General features: G+C 45.3%; 1 protein-coding gene across 4 annotated transcripts in view; it reads right to left on the reverse strand.

Moving 5' to 3' along the window:
* Positions 1 to 1,162, reverse strand: part of snx7 (sorting nexin 7) — a 42,814-nt gene extending 41,652 nt beyond the window's left edge. For 2 of the 4 annotated variants that reach the window (XM_063206767.1, XM_063206766.1), the window contains exon 1: positions 942 to 1,162. In XM_063206767.1, coding sequence (XP_063062837.1) covers positions 942 to 1,064 — 123 coding nt within the window. In that variant the 5' untranslated portion in view covers positions 1,065 to 1,162. Of the gene's footprint in view, positions 1 to 389; positions 504 to 827; positions 892 to 941 lie in introns of those variants that run through there. The other 2 variants (XM_063206769.1, XM_063206768.1) reach the window with 2 other exon arrangements.
* Between the last annotated feature and the right edge of the window lie 10,853 nt (positions 1,163 to 12,015).

Below are 12,015 nucleotides of genomic sequence, written 5' to 3' on the forward strand. Positions count from 1 at the left end.
TCTGTTTTTGCCCACTCAAACGCAAACGTATGTTTGCACAAGGCTTGGCTGTTCTGCCTGCACTGATGCTGGCCTACATGTTGTGGCAGCTTTCGTGACTGCCATTGCGAAAAGCTTCCTGTTGCGAATAGGACCAGTGTCAGCAAAAACTGACCTCAGAGGACCCACTCGCATCAGAAAATGTTAAGAATAATAATAAAAAAGAAAGCAAGCTTGAATGAGCAATGTTGACAACAAGAGAACTTACAAGTTTATCTCAGAAAAGAATGTCAGAGAACGTTAGAGGACGTAACACTTTGTAGCGCTGATGGCCAGTGAAGTGCCAGAAAACGATACAAAGTTGCACGTTTAGCTGTGTAGTGAGGACAATTTGAACGTCGCCTACTCACCATTTTGCAAGTGAAGTGCGATACGTTGTTGTCTAGATGTAGATTTGTAAACTATAGCCTACGTTTTGTTGGAAGGCTCAAACTCTTTGAAGTGTAGCCTACCACTGTCAAACAGCACAACATCACCTGATGGCTGACCATTCAATTTTCAACAGTTGAACAGTGGGAAGTTCCTCTGACGTAGGGCGCTGCTGCAACTATAATCTCAACAGAGGTAAAACATTGATTAACACGTTCACAAGCCCTAGTAGTTTACGACGGTTCGGGACAACACCATAATAGCCTCCTCTCCTGTTTAATTAGGCCTAGCCTATGCGTTATCATTACAGCTGAACGCCACTTGATGTAACCAGTCAAAACTCCCAAATCAAAGCAATTTGTCATGCTGTTACTTTGTTTCATATCCAGGCGCTGACAAGACGAAAACCACCAATTTACCAAAAGTCATACGCCGCTCGGCGTCCACGTAGCACTTCAGTGACATACCACAGCAGCAGCAACTCCAACTCCCAGCTTTATTGAATCAAGCCTAGTTCTACTTCAGAAATATACCTTGCTGAAAACTTCCAAGTCATCGTCCTCGTCAAGCTCTAACATTTGTCCTGAAAGATCTGCAGGGATTGTTTGCGCAGGGGAAGTCGGGGAAATCGCTGAATCGGCGACATTCCCACTCATGTTTGTCGCTTTATTTTTCCAGCGCTCTCAGCTCAGCTCATGAACTTCAGAGGAGAAATTGCAAAAATTCCCAACTTTTCAGAGGCTGGAATGGACGCGCGTTACTGCGCATTAACGGAAGTATTTGTGAGGAAAAAAGAGGAGCATGGGCGGGGGCTTTTCCAACAAAGTGACAGATGAGATCAGAGGAGCAGAGGCAACAGCAAGAGAGAAGGGGATGAGCGGAACGCAAACAGGCCCGTGACTGACACAATTCTCTCTAGATGTCTCTTGAATGTGCTGTCAAATTAGGCCAACTGTTAGGCCACTACTTTCTAAAGAGAATGCGCAATGGTAACCTAAGACATTCCTAACAGTGTCTAAACTAAAGGTTGTTGGGGAAATTAATGTCAGTCGACGGTCATTGTGACTATGATCATTGGGGCAGCAGTGTGTGGGTTTAGGAAAAATGAAATGTCAGACTGGGGGAAATGTCTAGAAATCAGTAAATGTCCACATGCCACAAGACCCACCACAGAGAGGAGGAAAGGTCAGCACGTCAAAGTGGCTCCTTCGATCAGGATGAACAGAGGTAGCCTACCTGACTGTTTTTAAGTGAAGCAAAATCCACAGCAGGGTTAAAAATATATAATTTGACACACGGCCCTTCAAAAGGTCGATTCCATTATATCTGATGTATGCTTTTTTGTCTGTGTGTGTTGGTGATTGTGGACAGAGGTTTTTCCATTTGATACACCATTCACAACATCCAATGCGCTCGTGCCTCGTTGCTGTTGGAGTTGTGCTACAGACTGCAACCAAAAGATGTCACTGTTGCACAACCAAACTATTCCATTTGTAGAACACATACATTAGGTCACGACATAATAAAAATAGCCTAATAATAAAACACAGCTAGGATTGTTGATAACTTAGATAAAAGCACAAGTGAAACCATTTAACATCGTCCAGGGGATCTCATTAGTGCTTGTAGTTTATTTGAGTTATTTGAGTAGTCTGTTATTGAAGCAGCAAAACAAGGCAACCTGAAATGACAGATACATTGTACAATTAATAGTCTCTTTTCCATCAAATTGCAACTCTCTTATGGCTGTTAAACTTAATTGTTAAGATGTGTAATTGGTGGCTACTGCAGGCTTTATTGGGGGACATTGGACAGACAGTCCACATCAAGGCGAATCTAAAATAGCTTGACTAAATGTGTAACTCAGCACTGATGAGGTGAGAATAATAGTTATTCAAAATGTTGGTACAATCACTCTAGTCTATCAATGACTGTAGCCAGAAGCAGGGGCAAAAAAAGAAAAAATGGCTATGAAGGCAAGGACAGTAATACAGTACACTGTTACCAACCTATCATCCATCTCTTAAATCCTGAAGCCATTGGGGGGAAACAGGAATAATGTGGGCCTCAGAACATTCCCGAAATTCCCACAAGCAGGGGGCCCTTGGAAATCTTGGCATTATCGTGCGGATTGTGTAACCTTTCCATGGAGCAGGATGAACACTTTTCCTCAACCATTCAGATTAGACAGTATTATAATAATTCAACAAAGGTCAAGCCTTAGCAGTAGGGGATCCAGACTGTTTGGAGGACAGACTGAGGAAAAGGTCACCTCTCCCCACAATCATATTATTTCTCTGCCATTTGATATAATTCGTCTATGCGATTGATTTTGACCTGATGTTAAAAATATGCTCTTTCTCTCCCCCCTCTCACCTCCCACCCTCTTACTCTCTCCCCTATGAAATAGATGGCGGATTTGCGAAGCTACGCTTGGGGCGTTTCTTTACGCTTTACGCCGTGGGTCCCTTGTTAGCAGACATGTTGCAGAGGTACGATAAAAAGGAGATAAAGCAGAATAAGATTTTGGCGGGAGATAAGTCCTGCCCAGGATGAGAGACCGGCACTTGATCTTCAATTACGACGGAGATGAGAAGGAGTGCTGTCGCGTGCCGGCTCTGTAGTCATTTAGTCATGAGCCCAGGCCACCAATGCAAATTGCCAAATCAAAAACCTTTTCCCTCGTCCCTCTGTTCTCAAAGTGGCACTTTGTTGTCTTGGCAAGGTGGAATGACAAAATGAAATGTTCTCTCAGCTTTCATGTTAATTTCAAGTGGTGGAGGCTTAATGATAAACCTGATGCAACTCCCCTCTCTGTCTCTGCAGTGCTGTCTTACAACGTTTATTCCTCTTATTTTTTAGGACACCCTGCTGCTTTTGTAGCAGTTTCTGCTAACACAATCACCATCTTGACATTCAGACTCCATGAAAGTCATATTAAAACAGGATCGTGAACGAGTAAAATGGGGATTCTTATTGCGCACCAGTTAGTTTGGCTCCCTTTTCGCCCGCCTTACATTCACTCGGGGTGCAAGAAGGAGTCATCTTTGCTCCATCTCTGGTGCCTGGCGTGTTACAAACAGGTGTGAAGTTGGCCTTTCTCCGGCAGAGCAGCGATATGTAAGGGCTGTTGTTTTTTAATGAGCAGTAGTGGGTGCATGTGTGGGCATCGCTGGGTGGGTGGGTGGTTGGGTGCGTGTGTGTGTGGCTTTAGTGCCTCAGAGTAGAGTTAGTTAGGAGTGACTGCCTCTACCCCATGCAGCTCTCCCACAGCACAGCAAATGAAGCCCACACACCTGCTATGCCGCTGGCTTGGTAGCCGAGTGTACTATCGCCACTTCTCGCTCCCATTTTATCAATCCACACCCCAGTCCAGTGCCACGGCAGGGCCCAAGACAAGAGAAGACAAGACAAGACCATCTGACGGACACAACACAGAAAGAAAGAAAGAAAGAAAGAAAGAAAGAAAGAAAGAAAGAAAGAAAGAAAGAAAGAAAGAAAATAAGAAAGACAGAAAGAAAAAGAGAAAGAGTGAGAGAGAAAAAAAAGAGAGAGCAAGAGAGAGGAGAGGAGACAGGGCGCGTACTGCTCTGCTGCCTCCATCAGTGGCAAATAATAATTAGATCAACATTAGCCCTCAAACAATGGGCTCCATAGATCAGCCCCCACTGAAATTAGATTAGCCTCCAGTAGGACCCATTAGTGCGGCCAACCAGACCAGAGCAGAGCAGAGCAGAGCAGACTGCCTTTGGAAAACTCCTGATCACTGCTGTTTCTCTTCTCAGGCCCTTTGGTCCTGCGGGCTGAGGCAGATGATAACTGTATGAGGATGATGACTGGCCCGGGCTATCATCAACGGAGGTCACAGTCGGACTGTGTAGTGTGTAGCGCATATGTGTTCTATGAGTTCTTCAAGCTTGCCTTTCTTTTTTTTTTGGTCGCGTGCTTAAAGGTAAACTGTGTGTGGGGTGTGGTGCCTCTCAGACCACACTTCCAGCCAAAGATGTCAATGAGTGGTCTATGAGTGTTTGTTTAAAATGGCGGATTGATTTACAACCTATTCCCCTATGAAAAGTGTAATATTTCATAATACTTACAAGTGTGTAGTACATATTTGTGAGAAACATCGAAATGGGAAATTCAAAATATCATCATCAAATCATCACATTTTTAAAAAAAATACGACCAGGGTGTGTAGCTTCTTTGTGCAGATGGGCCTGCCAGCAGGCCTGTTCAAACTTTGCTGGAAAGCCTCAACTACGTCATAACAACAATGCTATGCCGTTGCTGGGAACCTTAAGTAACACATTAAGACTTGGTCATTACAATTTTGAGGAAAATAAGCTTTTCATAAAAGGCTGTGTGCTAAGGGGTTAAACATAAAACGGAAATAGACGTGTTGCCTCTGCTTCTGTAATACTGCAGGATGGGCTATTACAGACCACAGTCAGACTGTGTGTTCTGTGAATTGTGTCAGCATACCTGGTTTTGTTCACATTCTTAAACACATGAATGAAATAAATGTGTTGAGCTCTGCTCCTGAAGCAAATGATATGGTGTGATGAGCTATCAGAGACCCAACCGGACTATAAGTGTTTTTGTGTGTTCGTCAATCTTGTCTTTTTTGTTTTTAGTCAACGTTCTTAAACACAAGATGGAACCAGATGCTTTGTGTGCTTGGTGATAGGGGAGAAATGGTCCCATTTTCATTTTATATGGTTATGTTGATGGAACTGTGGAAAGAAGAAAAAAAGGGGAAAAATTTAAATGGGGGAAGGGGAAACAAATGATGAGTACTTGGCCACCTGGAGTGAATGCAGAAGTGAACAATTAAAAATCAATTTGCAGTCAAAAAGCTTTGGTGTCCAATTAAAAAAATACACACACACACACACACACACACACACACACACACACACACACACACACACACACACACACACACACACACACGTGTACACACACACATACATGCACACTCATACGCACAAACACACACACACACACACACACACACACACACACACACACACACACACACACACGTACAAGCACACGCACACACACACACACACACACGCACGCAAAAGCACACACACACACTGCTCATTGGCTGCTGAACTAAGGCTTCCATTCATCTACTCCACTTGTATTATAGTTATGGCTCTGTCTCTAGCTATCTCCCTCGCCTGCCTGCCTGCTTGCAGAGATTCAGCGAAATTCAGATGAGATCCATTAGGTGTGATTTTCATATGGTGGTGATCAGGCACCTAAATGCATTTTAAATGGGAGCACTGTTCTCTTCCTACCAGGTGTCCAATCCAGTGACGGCGCTCAGATGATCACACTCGTTAGAGGCATGTACGTGCCACGGGGATGATCCACTGTCACATCATCACACTTCTTCTCCGGTGGCCTCTCAGCTATGCCTCCTTCTCATTCTTCCACCCTTTCTTTCTTTTCGCTTTATTTCTCTCTTTTTGGTAAAAATACCTTTCTTCATTTTAATGTCAGTCTGTCTGTCTGTCTCTTTCTTTCTTTCTTTCTTTCTTTCTTTCTTTCTTTCTTTCTTTCTTTCTTTCTTTCTTTCGTTCTTTCTCTCTTTCTTTTTTTCTTTCTTTCCATCTGCTTGAGTATTTTTTTTTGCTCCAGCTAATCTCTATATTAATTTACATCGTGATCCGTGCCTATAATCCCCTTTGTGCCGCCCGCGTAGCCCCTTTTCACACAATTTGTGTTGTTTTTGTCCTGTGTATTACAGACGCCACTGGGGGTTTTGCTAATAACCCAGCTCCTGTAGCAAGCACAGGCTCACTGCCATCAGGACATTAATACATGCATGCAATGTGTAAAAAGAGGCTATGCATACGTCTCACCAGGTCCTCTCTCTTATTTCTGGGAAATGAAAGAGTGCGACCGACTATGCTCTTGGAATCAAGTGCAGTAAGAGCTGCATGCTGAAAGTCCCATGTTGTGATGCTTGTATTGGCAGTGGATGTTTTCGTTTTAGGTGGTCACTTGTGAATGCAGAATTTCAAATGGAACATATGTCAAGCAATATAGGCAAAACGCTCTTATTATTATGCCTTTAGTTTCTATGTCTCTAACAGTGGAATTCATGTATTTTTAACAGGGAAATATGGCATTCACTTGTAATAAACACCTCACTGCCTCCGTCAGACATAAAAATATCCCTGACATGAATAAACTGTTATTTATTATTATCTCTCACTCTCAGATTAGGCACCTATAACCTGTGAAATCTAATTAATTCTCTTGCAGGAGGGAACAAACAAACTGTATCACTAATCAATTGGCCAGAAATAAGATAAAATGAAAGTGGAAGCATGGATGATTGAAGGCTGGACCAGAGAGATAACAGAAGGAGGGTTTTCTTTCTTTTTTTTTCTTTTCGCTTGGGGGTTCAGGGAAAGAGGTGGTAAGTGGGTGGATGTGTGGTAATGTGCATGTGCTCTGCGGAATTCCAAATCAGTGTCATACACAGGGCAAGCATCAGGTAAGGTTGAGGGTGGGTAGGATGAGGTGAGAGTGGGGGTGGGGGTTGGGTGGATGCTGAGGGTTTTGGAGTGGGATGGGGTGAGGGTTTGGGGTGGGGTGCGGTAGGGTGGGGTGGGGTGAGAGTGGTGGTGGTGGAGAGGGTTTGGAGTGGGGTGGGATGAGATGAGGTGAGAATGGTGATGGTGGAGGAGGAGAGGGTTTTGGAGTGGGGTGTGGTTGTGGTGGTGGTGGTGAGGGGTAAAATGAGGTGGTGGTGGTGGAGCTGATGTTGAGAGTTTTGGAGTGGGGTGGATGAGGTGAGGTGAGAGTGATGGTGGTGGTGTGGGATAGGATGGTGGTGATTGAGAGGGTTTAGAGTGGGGTGTGGTGAGGTGAAAGTGGTGGTGGTGAGCGTTTAGTGTGAGGTGGGGGGACTGAGTGTTGGTGAGGGCTTGGATTGGGTGAGCTAAAGTTTCGCAATGGGGTGGGGTGGGGTGAGGTAAGGTGCCTTACTGAATTTGTAGCTGATTTCCCATTTTCGGGATGCAGACAGAGACCACAATTTAGACTGCCTGTGTTCACAATTATGGGGCCATTCGATACAATTTATAAGACTCCGGTATTGAACGCCTCCGTTTCTGAAACATGTTTAGTGTTTACACTGAAAGGCCCTCAGGATCCTTCTCTGTCTTTTCCTTCCCTCCTTCCCTCCCTCTATCCCTCTCTCCTCTCCTCCTCTCCTCCCCCCTTCCTCACTAAGTGAAGTTGAGCGGTTGTGGTGTGGTACGGGCAGATGACAGAAGGGACGGGGGGAGGAAGGGGTCACGAGGAGTGGAGGAGAGAAAGGCAACAGAAGGAGGATGGCTGTCCTCTGAGCCTCACACATACTCTAGCGAGAGGCTCTTTGCAATAATTAGGCTCATATCAGCAGCTCCATTCTGCTCTCTCTCTCTCTCTTCCTCTCTCTCTCTCTCTCTCTCTCTCTCTCTCTCTCTCTCGCTCTGCGCTGTTGTTTTTCGGAGAGACTTTGGTAACGGATCCGCCCACGAATATTCTCCGGACGATTTCTCTCACTCTGTGTATTTGCTTTGCCTCAGCTTCAACGCGGAACACGGGCAAATTAATAATGTAAACACTGGTGCGAGTGTTGCATCGTGTCCGAGAGATGCTGTAGCTTTCGCAGGGACTGGTTATTCAAACATTTGTAAAATACAATGAAAAGTATTTCTCATTTTTTTAATTATTGCAGTATGTCTTGTATTCCAGGCCCCAGTAGAAAAGAGTGGTTTCAGGAAACACTGCAATAAAGTCATGCTCATAGTCTTAATGTATTCATGCTCCAAAAACCTTATTTTCATAGAGACAAAGACATTGTGAGTTTGTTGGTGGGAAGAGAAATACATTTGACTAGCTTATTAAGCTTATTAGCCAGGGCTGATTAAAAAATGTCTCAAAACGAGGACTTTTCGCTTGTTTTTCCTTTTTTCCCCTTTCATGTCATTATTGTTATTAAAAGTTGCCATTAAACATATTGCCAAGAAGGTGTTGGTGTTCACTGGGCTGAGACGGCAGGAGCTTTCTGACACAAAAGCTGGATTAGGCAGACACAAAAAAGGGAAGAGAAAGGGGGAAAAGGGATTTGTGTGTGGCTGGGACATCAGAAGCACTGAGTAAAAACTCACCGCTCTACCTTCAGCATTTTCCTCCGTATGCCACTTCTCCTTCTCCATCGTACCCCTTCCTTCCCTCCTGATTAAAATGGGTACTGGGGGGTATAGTAACTACTAATTAAGACCCAATGAGACCCCCCACCCCTCCTTTCATAAAATCACAAATAGAAGTGTTTGGGGGGGGGGGGGGGGGGGGGGGGGGGGGGGGGGGGGGGGGGGGGGGGGGGGGGGGGGGGTTGTGTTTGGCAAGTAATGTGTAACTGGAAAGTTTATTGCTTGTGTGTAGAACGTTTGATTTTCGTTCTCTGCCTCCTTCCATTCCCTCTCGATGCATTATGCAGCCTCTTAGTGGCCACTGTACTGCTGGGATGATTCACTGTGGATACAAAAAAATGTAGTGTTATGTTAAATTACAACATTATTTCATTTTTGTTTAGTAGCATACAGTACTACAGCTCATTATTATATGGTTGTGACGTCATCTGTCGAATGCTCCATTCATTTCAACGGGGCTCCCCAACGTTCGGACGTCTGTTATTTTTCGATAACGGACGGGTTGGTCTATAACAGACCGCTGTCAATGGCAACAAGACTTTTCACTGCTAAAGCGACTTTTCAACAAGACTCTAATCAGCTGCTGTGATAGACAGCACCCGTTGTCCTGGCTACCGCTGTCAATGGCAACAAGACGTTCACTGCTAAAGCCACTGGCTTGTATACAAGTCAGTGGCTAAAGCGAATGTTTCATATCACTCCGCAGGGGGTCCGGTCTTTTGTCACTCTAATCAGCTGCTGTGATAGACAACACCTGTCCTGGCTACCTAGCTGTTGCCTAGCGGTGTTCCACAACGGCACTGTTTTGTTTTGCGCAGCAACAATCTTAACATTAAATAGGTCTAAAGAAATCTCCCCGCCATGTGTGAATCATTTAAGTATATCCATATAATAAGCGGGTTAACTTTCGGCGAGTCGGTCGCTTTGTGGAATAGCAGCACTTCAGAGAGAACAAGACCCCTCCGCTCCGCGTCGGGGTCTAAAGATTCTCTCTGTCGTGCTGCTATTCCACGGTAGCGACCTTCTCGCCGAACGTTAACCCTTACTTAATACCTCAGTAAGACGTTACAACTTCAACATTCACCACAAAGTTATGATAGTGTACAGAGAAAAGGTTCGAGCAGCAGATACAATTCTTTGCAATTCACAGATGCAATTCAATTATAAGCATTAAAGAAAGAAACAAGGCCTTTAGAAACTTTTGTCCATCTCCCGTTGATGCACCAGATGAGAATACAGAAGCACGTGGAGTTACTACTTTGTTTACGATCTAGTGTGCATGCTGTCTCTTAAAGGGTTAACCTCTGTCTGAGCTCTCCTGAAACCTCCGCCATCTGCCTGTGCCAAAAAACGTTATCCCCTGCACTCCTGCACCTCTTTTCCCTCCCTGCAGCCACTCTGTCTGTCCATCACAGTAAGCCACCTCTAGTCACTCTGTCACCTAGTTTATCCCGTCTTTCTTCTGTCCTCAGCTCCTGCTTTTGCATCTATCAGAGCAGGGCTGCCTGCTTGTCTCGTGCACTGAAAAGACCCTCTCTTCCCTCTCTCAGACACACACAGACGCACACCTCCACGATTCACCCACGGTGTACTAACCTCCCCAAAGATTTTGTCATTTCTTCATCACAAAACTGATGATTTGTCCTAACTGTACATTCACCCCCCCTATCTCCCTCTCTCTCTCTCTCTCTCTCTCTCTCTCTCTCTCTCTCTCTCTCTCTCTCTCTCTCTCTGTGCTCTGTTTCTACAGCCGGTGTCTCCAGATACATTATGTAGATTAAACATCACACAGCCGCACAGCAGAGTGTCTATGACTGCAGCACTTTGTTTTCCTAAATAATTAACAAGGCCGGTGTTGATTTACCGTCTAATGTAATACTTCCACATCCTTCTGGGGGAAGCCAGGGAGCGGAGACAAGAGGTTGGGAGGAGAGAGAGAGAAAGAGAGAGAGAGAGAGAGAATGAAGAAAGAGAGAAAGCGAGAGAGAGAGAGAGAGAGAGAGAGAGAGAGAGAGAGAGAGAGAGAGAGAGAGAATGAAGAGTGATAGAGAGGAGAGAGAGAGAAATAGGAAAAACGAAGGAGTGACAGTACTGTAGGTACAGTATCTGAGAGAGAGAGAGAGAGAGAGAGAGAGAGAGAGAGAGAGAGAGAGAGAGAGAGAGAGAAATGGGGGAAAATGAAGGAGTGACTGAGAGACAGAGGTAGGTACAGCATCTGAAAAAGAGAGATTGGAAGAGTGTGTGTAAGGGAGAGTGAAGAGAAAATGGAGTACAGTACTGTATCTGAAAAAGAGAGATGGAAAGAGTGGGAGAGAGAGAGAGGGAGAGAGAGAATGCGGAAAGATGGGCATCTGGCTGGTTCTTCTGCCTTGATGGGCCCTCTGAATCCCCGTGGCAACCCCAAAACCTTGTGGCATTAAAATTTAACGCGCTGCATTAGTGGGAGGCCTCTGCGCAGCCTCACTCTGTAAACAGAGTTGATTGGGTGGCACAGGGGCCGAGGACACACGACGTCACGAAAACAGCGGCACAAGAAGCGCGAGCGAGAAAAGAGTGCACTGCACCTAGCCCCCCCCCCCCCCCCCCCCCCCCCCCCCCCCCCCCCCCCCCCCCCCCCCCCCCCCCCCCCCCCCCACCCCCTAATGAGGTCTTTGTACCCGTACACAAAACCAAAGCGAAAGAGGGGAAAGTAACAACTGTAATTTGGGGGCTTTAGTGTGTGTGTGTGTGTGTGTGTGTGTGTGTGTGTGTGTGTGTGTGTGTGTGTGTGTGTGTGTGTGTGTGTGTGTGTGTGTGTGTGTGTGTGTGTGGACTCTCTCTTTTTCTTGTCCCCTTTCTCTCGTTTTCTCATTCTCTCTCTCCCTCTCTCTCTTTCTCTTTCATTGCAACGATTTCTCCAAGGTATTGATTTAAACAGGGGGGATGTGTAATTAGCCTCAGTTGGAATGGTCTTGAGTTGGCAGGCCTCATCTCGCTTATGTTAATCTGCTCCCCGATACCGAGACCTCAACATCTCCACAGGGGCACACTCTTTTTTAAAAAAAACATTTCTTCTTCTTTTTTCTTTTTTTTTTTTTAAGCTAAAGATGCTACCTGCATCCCAATTATAGCAGGCGTTAAGGTCTGCTATGACGACAGACCCGCTACTTAGCCTACCCTCTCCCTTCCCTTCCCTTCCCTACCCTCTCCCTTCCCTTCCCTTCCCTTCCCTTCCCTTCTATCTTCCCACTCTGCTGGTTTTTAAGTTTATTTATATATTAATTGTGACTCCACTAAATAAAGAAACAGTTTGAAAAAAATAGACGCCGAACCGCGTTTAATCAGCTTACCCTTTTGCACTGTCGGACAGTTGACAGGCCTGTCTCTGCGAGCGATCTTGGCCCTG

This window comes from Engraulis encrasicolus, chromosome 9, assembly GCF_034702125.1.
Source record: "Engraulis encrasicolus isolate BLACKSEA-1 chromosome 9, IST_EnEncr_1.0, whole genome shotgun sequence".
Lineage (NCBI taxonomy): Eukaryota > Metazoa > Chordata > Actinopteri > Clupeiformes > Engraulidae > Engraulis > Engraulis encrasicolus.